The 14,752-nt window shown below is 25.0% G+C and overlaps 3 protein-coding genes across 4 annotated transcripts; 1 reads left to right on the forward strand and 2 right to left on the reverse strand.

Annotated features, from left to right (window-relative positions):
* Positions 1-13: 13 nt before the first annotated feature.
* Positions 14-5,101, forward strand: LOC124952079 (SANT and BTB domain regulator of class switch recombination). Its single transcript, XM_047501411.1, has 9 exons — positions 14-775; positions 902-1,781; positions 2,238-2,621; positions 2,713-2,979; positions 3,054-3,348; positions 3,431-3,659; positions 3,800-4,061; positions 4,192-4,388; positions 4,866-5,101. The coding sequence occupies exons 1-9, from the start codon at positions 685-687 to the stop codon at positions 4,967-4,969; spliced, it is 2,709 nt and encodes a 902-aa protein (XP_047357367.1). The 5' UTR covers positions 14-684; the 3' UTR covers positions 4,970-5,101.
* A 226-nt stretch (positions 5,102-5,327) lies between these two features.
* LOC124952208 (lymphoid-specific helicase-like) lies at positions 5,328-8,697 on the reverse strand. 2 transcript variants are annotated; one of them, XM_047501742.1, is made up of 7 exons: positions 8,497-8,697; positions 8,032-8,351; positions 7,308-7,894; positions 6,589-7,193; positions 6,073-6,467; positions 5,717-5,975; positions 5,328-5,593 (listed from the first exon to the last, which is right to left on the reverse strand). In XM_047501742.1, the coding sequence occupies exons 1-7, from the start codon at positions 8,561-8,563 to the stop codon at positions 5,508-5,510; spliced, it is 2,319 nt and encodes a 772-aa protein (XP_047357698.1). In that variant the 5' UTR covers positions 8,564-8,697; the 3' UTR covers positions 5,328-5,507. The 2 variants fall into 2 exon arrangements, with proteins under 2 accessions (XP_047357698.1, XP_047357697.1); XM_047501741.1 differs by having other exon boundaries at positions 8,032-8,414; positions 8,497-8,694.
* A 3,453-nt stretch (positions 8,698-12,150) lies between these two features.
* Positions 12,151-14,685, reverse strand: LOC124951975 (beta-1,4-mannosyltransferase egh). The gene is made up of 3 exons (XM_047501144.1): positions 14,525-14,685; positions 13,158-13,966; positions 12,151-13,082 (listed from the first exon to the last, which is right to left on the reverse strand). Exons 2-3 carry the CDS (start codon positions 13,959-13,961, stop codon positions 12,510-12,512), a joined length of 1,377 nt encoding a protein of 458 aa, XP_047357100.1. The 5' UTR covers positions 13,962-13,966; positions 14,525-14,685; the 3' UTR covers positions 12,151-12,509.
* Between the last annotated feature and the right edge of the window lie 67 nt (positions 14,686-14,752).

A 14,752-nucleotide genomic window follows, 5' to 3' on the forward strand; every position in this document is an offset into this window, starting at 1 on the left:
TTTATATAATTTGAATATAATACTTTTTTTTTAAGTTTAATAAACTTTATTTTCAAGATGTATCTACTACAAGGTATGCATATGAGAAAGAATAGCTTAAGTGTTATTAACATAATTGCTTTTATTAGATTTTATTAAATTTGTCATAGAACTATATGAAGTATTTTAAAAATTCGTCAAACAATTAACGAAAGTACGTGATCAACCGCTCATATTTCGTTTAATATAATAATATACATATACGTAGAAATTTATCAAATTTAAATTTGTGTCGTTTATAAAAATTATTATTATTATTATTATTATTATTATTATTATTATTATTATTATATTGGCGACACTGTATGTATCTTTGATATTTTTCATAGGATAAAGTAGACAACTTTTACTATAGTATTGGCAGGACTGTTTAAAAGGCAAATCCGCTCGAAATTTGTTGATATAACCAAAATAGTCTAATTTTTAATACATCGATTAGTGGTTTCAGTCAGTATCAATCGATGTAATTATTCTATAATGGACAAAATTAAATTATTTATATGATATGATACCTTAAAATTTTTCGTGTGTATTAAAGTATGTTATTATATGCAAGTAAAATTTGAAATAGATTAAATTCTTTTAAAACGATAAACCAATCCTTGACAATCTAATAAAATTTGTAGAAAGTATACAAATTATTATATGTCAGAAATGGAATTAAATAAAAACCGAAATCTAATATCAAAAAGACATTCGTGTTCATTTTTAGCACCAAATTCTGCTACTCGAAAAGGTACACATCAACCTTTATTTTTAAATTCTATACTATATTAAGGTCTTTTCTTCATTAATTTAAAACTTACAATACAATATATCAAATCTATTATATACTTTATATTAATTGTCAATGTATTGGAAGATACATCCCAACAAAAACAGCTGGATGAACTTACCTACGGATTCTCTAAAAATACATATGATATTAAGAATAATAAATATCCAAAACTGACAATTGGAATGTTCTTTGAATTTATGAGAACTGCGTATCAGGTGAATGATAGTTTTGAAGGTTTAGCTGCTATTCTTACAAATAAAAGTGAAATAAACTGGAATAAATTGGCAAAAATTAATTTAAATTTGGACATATCCATTGATAATAAAAATCCAGCAAATGACACTCAACTGCATAAGGATCTTCCAAATGAACTTGAAAGTCCTAACAACGAGATGTCAGATTTAACAGAAACACTAAGTACATGTACAAATGAAAAAATTGATTTCTATACACCAGAGATAATGCATAATACAGCAGATGACAATAATCAATTAATTTTACCTTTGACAACTAATCAATATACAAAAGAAATAAAACCTTTGCAAAGTATTCATGATCAGTCAATAGTGTGTTTGCAAACCATAAATTATACAGAAAAGCAAGATTATTTGCAAAATTCAAAATCAAAAGAGGATGATATTAAGGATAGAAATCATTTATCAGAGCATATATTACATGTAGAGCCATCAAAGAGTAAGCAACACATAGAAGAAAAAGAACCTATTTTAACAAAAATTCTGCGGAAAAATTTGAGTGATATATTGCATGAAGGATTGTTAGACTCTATATTGCCATATATGCTTCCAAAGCCTGCAATATCACAGCCTGTTATTAAAAAATCCATTGTTAATATAAACATCAAAAGGAGTACTTCTTTATCTAATGATATTGATAATGGAATAATAAATAATCTGTCAATATCTAAAGATAAAGATAAAAATAAACAAGTGAAAAAAGCTGCAGAGTAAGTATTTTAGTTTAACTTTCCAGTGCTAATAATTTACATAATAATATTATATAAAATAATAGGAGTATATAGACAAAGATTCATTAATCAATGAAAAATTATATACAATGTTTAACTAATCCTAAGTATATTATTTTATATATTTTTTTAACAATTCTATTTTATTGCAGAAGTGCATTAACATTATACAATAGTAATATGTGTTAATTTTCATGGAACAATATATTTGTGTAATAATTTATTATAGTTTTTTTCTCTCTAATATTTACTTTTATTATATATATACACATATATAAATATATATTTCATAAGCAGTAAAAAGTACTATAATAGTAAAGTGCTGAGAATATATTAATATTTTATATTAATTTCTTATAGTTGCAAATAATTACCATTATAGAAATATACAAGGAAAGCTATTGTATATTTTTCATTCTTTATGTTTGTCATTAGTATGACAGAAGTAGAAATTCATGTATGTGACGAGGGAAAAAATATGAAGAAGGATTTCCGATGTCCTCAAAAATTACTGATACAAAAAATGCATTATTTTGCTGATATAACAGCTGGCCAGAAATTAGAAGAAATAGATATATCTGTCCATTGCGATATTGTTATTTTTGATTGGTTAATGAGATGGGTTAAAAAAGATATCACAAAAAAATCTGAATGGCCTATTTTAGAAGCAAGCAATGTTATTCCTATAATGGTTTCTGCATCCTTTCTACAAATGGAACCGTTATTAGAAAATTGTTTTCAATATTGTCATGACAATATGTCAGATATTTTAAAAACATCAACAATTTTGACATGCTTGAATGATAATCTTCTTACAAGGTAAAATATATCAAATATTTTTTATGGCAAACTTTGAATACTGATAAATATTTTAATGAAATTTATTTTAAATATTTATTTTAACATATAGATTGGCTAAACTATTTACAAACGAGGATGTAGAAAATTTACAAGACAAAAAAGATAAAATTCAAAGCCGATTGTTCTGCAAGCTTATCATGTCATTAATAGAAATTAATCCAGATAATAAAAAGGGACATTATGGTTCTTTGGCTACTTTATTTAAATGTGGAAAATGTAATAAAAATGTTGTGCAATCAATTTCTGACTTCATTCCATGTATTTCAACTGCTATGCAGATAGATAATAAAGGGACTATTCATAATAAACATATAAGGTAATATTTTTTATACTATATGATAAAAAATATTTTATTTAATTGTAAATAAGAAGATGATATTTCTTTCTCAGAGATTCAACATGGTCATTAAATGAATATATTACAAACTTGCGGATGGAATTGCGTTCATGGCGTAAAGTATATTGGAGATTGTGGGGTGACTGCCATTTTCTCTTTTGTCAATATTGTAATACATATTTTTCAATACATCAAATGGGTTGGTGTTGTTACCATCCTGAATGTCCACAATTTTTTGTAAATGAACATCAAAGACCTATGTCATTTCCATTGGGCAGATATCCCTGTTGTAGTCAACGTGCTTACAGATTTGAAGTTTTACCAAACCAACAAGGCTGCAAATACAAGGTCCATAAACTGCTACTATTTATTTCAGTTTTTATCCATAACTATTATAATATATAATTTAAAAATTATATATTTTGATTAGGAACACTTACCAAATATCAAAACAGAAAATGATATGAATATATTGAACATCTTTATAACGTACAGAGATATTATATCTATAGAACCCCCTCAGTTATTTTTTCCAGAAAAAATTACAAGATTAGTAACACACGATTCAAGCATTCAATCAGGCAAGTTAATATGTAAAGAAACAATGTGGTGGAATGGTTTAGAACTTGTACCATCAAGACTGCAACTTGGTCTATTAGGTACAGTAAAATAATATAATATTTTTACGAGAAAAAAGAAAATAGAAAATTACGATGTGACATAAGTTTTTGTAATTTTCAATTAATTTCTTATCGCAAGAAAAATTATAGAGAATTTTAATTCTTTCATCTAAATATAGGAAAAATTTGGAATGGATCAATTATTCATAAGTCTACTCAGATCATTGACCTAGAAAAACCTTTGCAAAAAGATAATCGTCAAATAACAGGCAGATCTTCTACTAGCTCTTCAGTTACATTTAGTGATGACGATGAAATAGAAATGAATGATGATGATAACACGGATAACGAATCGTATGACAGCGAAGAATCATCAGTATGGTCCAGTTTAAAAACTATTAAAAAAACAAACAAAAAATCGAAAGCTACAACTATCAAAAGGTATAGATAAATGTAATATATTATTAAGTGCATCTTTCATATAAGTGCTTACATATGTACGTATATATCGATCAATAAAATAATGTTTTTGCTTCTTTCGTATAAATTATACAAATATATATATATATAGGGAAAATGGTAAATGTTGGAGTACAAGTTTAATGGTAAGATATAATCAGGATAATCAAAGAGATTTTGAAGAAAGAATTAATGCACAAATGATTTCACTGTTAACAAAAAGAACATCTATAGAACACATCCTATTATCAAAATCATATAATAGACAACGCAGCCAAATTTATAAAAATATTCTACCAATAGGTATGTGTAAGTTATTCATTTTGTTCTTTTCCCTACAAATAATTTAATATATTTTAATTAAAAAATATAATAATGAACATATATATATATGGTCAATATAATAAATTGGAAATAATATATAATCATTGGTTAATGTAATAAATATAGTAGTATTGATAACACTGACCAAATGGATTATTTTATATAATAACTGATGGTTATATATAATTCCCAAATTGATCATATATGTATTTTATATATATAATATATATATTAGTAATTATCACAACATATATATTACTATAGTTCATATATTACATACACATATATTACTATAAATTTATGTATAGTCTTGTCTATGACATTTATTCTTAGTTTAAGAGGAAATATATTTTACAGTTAGATATGATTTTTTCACTAGTCATATACTATTACGCAAAAACAAATACACGTGCTTACATCTTTTATTATTTTTAGTATATATTATATTATTTCTTCAAATAGGTGGATCCTATATGAAATTAGAAGCAGAGTTTCGTGATCAATGGGCTCAAACTTATAAGAACTCTTCAACGGGAAAGAACACAATGCGTTTGAAAAAACAATAAGCTTTACTAAATATTTAAAATCTTTTATATAAATTATATTTCATCTATATCGTTATATTAGGCTAATACTCACGTATTTTTGTAATTTATGATACGAAAAAATTATGTTTATATAAAATATAAGTTACCTACGATAATTAAAATTAAACAACTGAACGTGAAATGTAGAAAATTTTCAATTTTTATTTCCTTTGATTATCTATATTAATTTTCAAATATTTCGTGTTAATTATGGGACAATATATCATTTTTATTTAAAAACGTGACTTATCAATTTTATTACTAGTCACTCAAATACAAGGAAAAATAACAAAATGCGAAATAAGCAAAAAGTTTTTTTATTTATATTTTTTTCAATAAATAGATTTGGAAGGAAAATGTAATTAATGCTATTTTATTAGAAAATTAAACAAAACTTTACTAGAGTTTACTGTAAAATACATAAAATAAATATAATACTTATCAAGAAAAAATGACCATCTATTGATATTTGTACATTAAATTGAACTTTGATCTTTAAAGGACAATAACAATCTTATCAAGTAAATTTTTTTGTATCAACAGGATTGTTGTATACCAAATCACTTCTATCCATTAATTCATTGAGTTCTGCTTCTGTGAACACTAATAAATTATCACTTGTATTTATTGTACTTTTTCATATTAAATATAAAAAATTGAAAATACACTTCAATTTGTTATAAAAATTCAGATTTATAAATATAAGATTGTGTTATAAAAAATTACCTTCTTTTGTAGATGTAACAATTTTAGATTCTTTTGATTCTAAAAGTTGTTTTAATTCTATAAGTGTTTCCTTACTGTGAATATTTAGCTTACACAATTCTTTAGACATAACCATTTTTTCCAAAAGCCGTTTAGCTTCAGCACGTTTAACTATTGCTTCATCAATTGTTCCTTTAGTACATAATTTATAAATTACAACAGGACGAGTTTGACCAATTCTATGACAACGTGCCATTGCTTGTATATCTACTTGTGGATTCTACAAATATAATACATATATTGAATATAATATAACTTTCATACTATAACGAATTCTCATAATTCATTGTATAATTCTATATAATACTATAACATACCCAATCACTGTCATATATAATCACAGTATCAGCAGCAGCAAGGTTAAGTCCTGTTCCACCAGCTTTTGTAGATATCAGAAACAAGAACAATTCAGGATCCGTATTAAATTTTTTAATATTTATACTTCTTTCTTCTAGTTTACTTATACCATCTAATCTAACATATTTATAATCTCGTAATGAAAGATAATCTTCTATGACATCAAGTATTGTTGTCATTGTTGAGAATAAAAGAACTTTATGTCCTTTGCTTTTCAATTTAGATAACATAGCATCCATTACTAAAAGTTTACCAGAAGATTTGATAATATCATCATTAATTGTTGAAACACTAATAAAATCCACAGGATTATGAATCAAATATGGATGATTGACAATCTTTTTATATACTGCCCCTGAAATAGCAAAAAAAAATATACAATAATAAGAATAACAGTTAAAACTGTTGTTTGTGTGTACAAACGATACATACAAAATATATAGATGTATATATACAATTGTATGTTAATTACTTACACCTGTTTCGGAAACGTAGGTTGATAAAATAATCACGATTCTGATCATTAATATCAATATGTTGCTTCCACATAGTTAGATCTTGTTCTATTTTTGTACACTCTTTGTTTGGTACAGGAGATGTTACTTGATAGTTTAAATTATCACAGTTATTAAATGTATTTTTCAAAATACACTTTCTTTTAGGTCTGCTACCATCCAATGTTTGCAAAATAGATTCTTTCTCAGTTTTACTATCAATGTCGTAATTTAAAACTGCTTTATATAAGTCATGTTGCAACTGTGTGAGTGGAGCATAAACAATTAATTCTTTTTTCGGTGGAATATTTAAATGGACATCTGATTTCTCACGTCTTAAAACAAAAGGCTTCAAAATTTCCCTTAATGATGATAGAATGTGTTTCTCTTCTTCTTGTTTTAAAATCTTTTCAGTACCCTCTGTACCTTGTAACTCTTTTACATTAAACCAGGATTCAAATACAGCCAAATCATTAAATATTTCTGGTAATAAAAAGTTAAGAAGTGACCATAGTTCAGCTAGATTATTTTGAAGTGGTGTACCAGTCAATAAAAGACGATTCATAGATGGAAATGTTCTCACGACTCTATAAAATGATATAGATTTTAAATTATAATAGTACAAAGCAGAAAATAAATAAAACAACTTTCAGCCCTAAATATCATTTCAAATATGTTATACATTACAGATACCAACTTACTTAGCTAATAAAGATTGATGATTTTTAATTCTATGACCTTCATCTATAATTATGTATCTCCATTTCTGGGACATAAAAAAACTATTTTCTAATAATGGTACTTCAAATGTGGTTATTACAATAGGTTGTGTTTTATATCCTCCCATAAGCTGGTGAGATTGTTTAATTTTTTTAGAAAGACCTAATCTTTCACTTTTTGGTCCATGAAATACTATTACTGGTAAAGAAGGGGCAAATTTTTCAAATTCTGAAATCCAATTTGGCATTGTAGAAAGTGGTACAATTATTAAATAAGGGCCATCTTGATGCTTCTCTATAAGATGACATAACAATGCTATTATTTGAATTGTTTTTCCAAGTCCCATTTCATCAGCTAAGATACCATTTAATCCATTCTCATACAATACTTTCAACCATTGCAAACCTTCCCTTTGATATTTATACAAAATACCATTAAAATATTTTGGAGCATTAGAATTTTCACAGCCATCTATTTGTACTTGAGTATCTAAATTTAATAATTCTTCTGTAATTTCTTCTTCACTTAAATTCATTTTGGATTTATTTGAATTTACGCATTTTTCCATCTAAAAGAAATTTTAAATGTTAAAAATAATTTATATACTTCAAAATATAAAACATAAAAAGTAGGTACATTTTACATTATATTTATTATATGTTTGAATTTATTATACTTTTCTAAAATAATATATATGTAATTCACCTTTGGAGAAAAATATTGTTTTATATCATATTTTTGAGTATTTTTTTTTCTTCCTTTTTTTTGTGGTGGTATATTCTCATTAATATTTGATATTCCGTTTCTCTCGTCTTTTTTATTTTTTATCTCTTGCGATGAAGTTGGAGTAATTTTTTTCATTAGATAATTAGCATAAAATTGACTTTGATTTAAAAGATGCATCAACCGTTTATATCTTTGTTCGTGTAATATTTTATTATATTCTTCCTGTGCAATGCGCTTTTCTTCAATATTAATCTCATCTCGCCTTCTTTTTTTTTCTTTCTTAATATCATCTTCAATAACTGAATTATTAAATTTAACTTGATCGACAATTGTATTCAAAGATTTATTATCAATCGATTCACCTCAAATAATAGTTGTTGATATAATAAAGTAATCATTTAATCTCTTATATACGTTTAAAAATATTATATTAATTATACTTACTCCTTATTCTTATATTAGAATTATTATTCTCTTTCGTTATTAAAATTTTGTCACTCTTATGCTCCATTTTCGAAAGAAACAAAAAATATGAAAATCTTTGTAACAACGAAGTATAACTAAACCATTTAGCGCCTAAATTCCCACCAAATTTAAAGAAGATTAAAGGAAATTTTCAACGTAAACCTCTTTTATCTGTGTAGCGATCATCAGTTTATTCAGATTAGACATTACACAAATAGTGCCTTTATAGCGGACACATGTGCACTAGACTTGACAAATTACCAAAAAGAGTTACTAGGCAACAAACACTGCGACTTCGCGTCATGATTACTAGACTGGGCAAGAAGAAATCTCACATCCACTCACTGACATATAGGAATATATAAATATGTGTTATTTTTTGTTATATCTTTATTATATTATTGCTACAAATAAATTTTTAAAACAGTAAAATATCATCTCGTTATTTAGAAAATGAATTGTAATTATTTAATTATATCATTACTAGCGAAAAATTGCACATGTTTTTTGAAAGTGCTTAAATAAAAAAATGTAACAATATATAAAATATATCGAACTGAAACTCACGATAATTCAAGCGCTATCTAGTAACATTTTTCGAAATGTATATTGAATAGTTATTAGCTTGATTTTACTTACTGTAGTATATATGTCATGCAAATGGTATAATAAATAATAAAAGTATGTGTAATCCAAAAAATATGAACATCATACGTATTATATTGTCAAAAAACAAGCAAAAAATAGAATGTTAGATAATCTTGATATTGTCAAAAATTTATCATTAGATCAAATAATATAGATCGTTCAGTTCTCATCGGGTAGAAACTGCTGTTATTGGAAATCCTGATTCTTCTTTATATATAGTATTTTACTCGTTATTATACGTTTGTTATTATTCACTGTTATGCCAAACAATATTCATTTTCAAATAAAAAATTTTGTATATAATATAAAACAAACAAAATATTAATTGAAATAAGTTAAGAGAATATATATATATATGCATTTCTATACCCATGTATAAGATTTTTAAATGATTATTTATATCATGAAAATATAAGTTGAAAACAATATACAATTAAAAGCTTTACTGTTTGGTGTATTATTGATTGAGTGAATCGTTGATTAAAGTTAACCAAATTTGATCGAAGTAGCTTTAAGTACATTAGTTGGTCAGTATATACATATATATGCACATACATGCTTAGTATAAATTTTCTCATAGTACTTTCATAAAATAATTATGAAATAATCATTGTTATAAAAGATGGATCAAAGAATTAAATAAATGACATAATAAATTTGCAAAATTTTTGTCTATTATTTACTGTTACAAACAAAGATTATTCCAGTATTCATACATATATAGAAATCATTATGAATAAACAAACGAGAGATGAATATACGTATATTATTTGTTTATATTTCAGAAAATGTGGTCGAAGATTGTGGCAAGAATCGCCAATAAATATATTCCGTATATATCACTTCCATTTGGTTGTGTTATTGGTTTTATTGGATATCATTTAGAGGGATGGATATCCAACCGTTATACTCCTGCGACCCCCCCTGTGAATCAGCAACGTCAAGAAAGATTACTAGAAAATATAGATTCTACATCTAATAAGAAAAAGCATAATCCTTTAGAGGTCAATCTTTCACCTTCGCTTTCGACTTAATGTATATATATAGGCAAATTTACTTACACATTTACTAACTGTTTTAATGCTGATTATCTACTTTATGTAATATAAATGTGTAAATATAAAAGTACATATTAAGTCATTTAAGTAATAAAAATAATAATTTTATGTAACTGTTACGATAAATCCTATATTTAGATATCGTTTTGTAAATTTATATCTTTCCTATATATAGAGGCCTTTTTTATATATATATATGTAAATCTAGAGAAAATGCCTGTTATTTAGTTTTAAGTAAACGGTTTCATGTTTTAACTAGATTCATTTATGATATGATTAATAAAAAAATAAGTCACACACATCATATATTTGTATATTAATTTTAATATTTCATTTCATAATGCTTATTATATACGTAATGAATGCCTTCTAGGCTAACACTCAGTGATTTTATTAATATAAATCAAGTTTGGTCCATGCATGTATATGTATATAATTGTTGACATATATACATTTTTTAGTATTCTATTTCATAATCTTCAGTATTAAACATAATTTTGTTTATATTTACATATTACTTTCTTAAAGAATCACATTCTTTTACATGTAAGGTGTATACTAGAAATAAATAGTATAGATATAGTAATAATACATTTAACATATTTAGTATTATTATTACACACATTTCTACAGTCAGTAATGTGTTAATTCTTTTAAATTTTATGACTAGATAGCTTAAGTCTTTTTGAATAATCTTATCAACTATTTATTACTTCACTAAATATTAAGATCTGAATATATCATTACATGAAGCAACAAAACACAGATCCAAGAGGCACATAAATTTAGAATAACAATTTCTTCTTATAAAAACATATTTCATTTCAAGATTTTATAATTTATAAAAAAAATATTTACTTCAGATTAAAATTAAAATTGTTTCAATATGATTTTACTTCATCTTTACTCTATATTCTGGTTTTACTTATTAGATATGTCGGCACATATGAAAGTAATACAGTACACATTTTTCAGCATTCTATATTGACTAAAATTTCTTAAATAGCAAAAAACTGAATAGTATTGGAAGGAAAAAATAATTTTTTTTTGTTTTATTTTGGAAGATATATTACGTTTTTCCTTTGTCTGCTTTTATTATAGATAAATGTTTCCCAAAATATAAAATCTTTAAAAATATCTGCGATTAATTGTTTAATTCAAATGGGACTAAAAAATTGAAAATGATTGTAACAGTCAAAATTCAAAATTTAAAAATGATGAATCTTTATATAAAATATTAGAAATATTATTTTAGTAGTATAATTACAAAATACACATTAAATTGGAGTAAATGTGATATAAATATTCATTATATATGTATTTTTATTTTCAAAAATTCTTAATTTTCTGTCTTATTAACTAATCAAATAATTTAATTATTTTATATGTAATATCTTATAAAGATTTAATGTAATGTAATAGAATTAAATTCATAACATTACTTTATACAGACAGATATTTATGTCATAGAATCAGAGATGTCTAAGTGGATACTTATAAGAATATAAGGTGTTATGTATATTGTTATATTGTGTTGACCTCATTGCAATGTTTAATGTCTGTTCTTTTGGAGGCACTTAGCTTTTATATTTTGTTCCTTTACAAAGTGTGTAATTAGATTAATAAGGCTAACAAAGTAGAAATGAAGATTAATCCATTAGACATCTCTCTCCCTCTATCTCTATCACAGATGATATTAATATTTTTTGATTATAAAAGTATATGATTATTCTAAATTAACTGACAAATAATAATATTAAAAATGAAAAGAAAGTATGTATATGATTGAAATATATTGCAAGTGCTTTTTGTTAATAATAATCTCTCCTTAGATTGAATTTCATGCAATTTTAATTTATTTTTTTATATTAACAATTTTATAGATTGTAGAAAAATGTATGTCATAAAAGAACAAATTCAAGCTTTATTTATATTGCTATTTCGCAATGCTTTGGAAAATAAATATGCAATAACAATTATTTGATCAATATTATAAAAAAATTTATTAAACTAATAATACTAAAATTTTTTCAAAATAATAAATAAATATTACCTTATTAGATTACAACTGAATGTAGATACATTATTTGGTTTCCTAGTAAAACTTTACATACTTATTTAAGTAATTAAACATTTTAAGTTTTTTAAACATTTTCCACTGATCAATGTTGTAAGTCTATCTATATTGATATTTTTTCGCGACAATGATATTGCTATTTTCATAGACTTACAGGTACTGATTATATGCACATATGATACGTTGTTGAGCAGACAGTACTTAGACAATCATACAGTTATAGGTGGTTTGTACTCTTTGTTAACTACATAAAATTTATGTTTTTTACCAAATAAACCCCATATTACAGCAACATTCTCTATTATTAAATTAAACGGAATAGTTGATAATGCTCCACACAAACATAATAAAAAATGAATAATGCCAAAACGATACAAAGAAAATGATTTAACTACTCCAAATATGTACATATAAATATTTACTGCCCCTATAAAAGCACACAAAAAATCTATAAGTGGAGAACAACTAATAGGACATAGTCCTGCTAAAACGATATTAGAAGTAGATAAGGGCATTGTTATCCATGAATAACAAGATATACCTAGTAGCAATTTTTTTTTCAATGGAATTGCTTTGGAATGCACCACTAATAATATACCTTGTAGCCACCTTTTTCTTTGTTGTACAAAATCCCATAATGTAAATGGTGATTTTTCCCACATTTCTCCATCTACAAAATTAAATGTATATCCTTGTGAAAAGGCTTTCATGGCAAAAAAGCAATCTTCTGCAACAGATCCATCTAAACCATTGTTGAATGAAACTTCTCTCTCTGCTGCCATCTATAAGATAAAAGTTGTTTTCTATTAGAAGTTGCATATCCGATTTGATAATAAGAAATGTAATCTACTAATTACCTGAGTGACAACATAAGAACCCTTCATACTAAACAATGGTTTATGAAACATTGTAAATTGTAATCTTAATTTTCCCATATCATCTGCTACTCTAAAGCTGTCTGCTAATGTTGTAATCCAATTAACAACATCTTCATTTGCATATGTGATTAGGCCTTGACCAAATTGATGCTTCCCATCCAATACAAAATTTAATATTCCACGAATAGAATTTTCTGTCATTAAAGTTTCTTCATCCAAATGTACAATCCAATCATGATCAGCTAACTCATTTACTGAATTTTCAAGGCAGTATTGTAAAGCACGTGCTTTAAACAAAGCACCACTACTTGTGCGATAATTTGCAGGTACAACAATTTCTCTAATTCTACGATGAGATACCAACCCTATTGGTTTGTCACTTACTACTTCTATTTGGAAATTCTCAAGGCCTGCTTCTATACATTTATTTAAATTTCTATTTACATTAGTTTTGACTAATTGTGGATAATCTCCACGTGTTACTATTCTGATACAAATAAATGGTGCCAATAATGGTGAACCTTTCAGAATAACTTTATCCGGAAATGCATTATAAATTGTTAAACCAAAAAAATTAAATAGAACTTGAGGAAGCGAAAGAAAAGTCACACTTCTTAACAGATACAATATTAAAGCACCAAAAAATCCATATCGGACCCAGGGATCTAATTGTTCTGTTTTATTGATATTCCATTGTAATCCTCCAGAGACAAATTCAAATATAAGAATAACAATGAGCAGCAAGCAACAGTGTAAAACATGTTTCATAATACTGCTTAACATTATGCCTGTAATATAGAATAAAAATATTTTATCATTTGTAACATATAAAAATAATTTTAAAGTAACAAATTCTTAAAATTATTTACTATTTTACTAATATGTTTATATGTTAAGATTAAAGTCAGGTGCCAAAAGAAACAAAATATATATATGTGATTATATAGTTTAATTAATTTAATTTAACCAGTAGAAAGTATAAAAAGTAGATATATATATATATATATAAATGAGTACAAGTATATATAACTTTGAGATATAGTATTATCTTATCTTTATCTAAAAATTATCAGTCAAGTTAATCACTGAAAGAATTCAATGAAATCTTATCATTTCTGTACTTTATTCTCTATCTTAAAAAGTAGTATAAGTTATTTTATCTAAATTTCACAATATGTCTAATATATTTAAATATATAATTTAAAAATGTGTAAATTTATCAACAATAATATAATTAATTTCTATGATACAATAAAATAAGAAAAGGACATTAGGAAATAGTAAACATTCTGCAAGTCCACTTTATTAAAACTGTAATCATTTTAACCTATAACAAACATATATACCTGCTTTATGTAGAGCTTCTAATTAAAAATATGTTCCGAAAAATTTGTTTAGCCCATTGCCTGTAATAAGGCAATAGGTAAATAACATATAAATAAAAATTTCACGAAGCAACGACCAACACAGTCATTTTTGCAACTTTGTACTTATTTTTCAGTGTTACCATCAGTTGCTACGAGTAATCACTAAATTATACTGAATTGATATAAGCATATTTCTATATAACGATA

This window comes from Vespa velutina, chromosome 10 (assembly GCF_912470025.1).
Source record: "Vespa velutina chromosome 10, iVesVel2.1, whole genome shotgun sequence".
Lineage (NCBI taxonomy): Eukaryota > Metazoa > Arthropoda > Insecta > Hymenoptera > Vespidae > Vespa > Vespa velutina.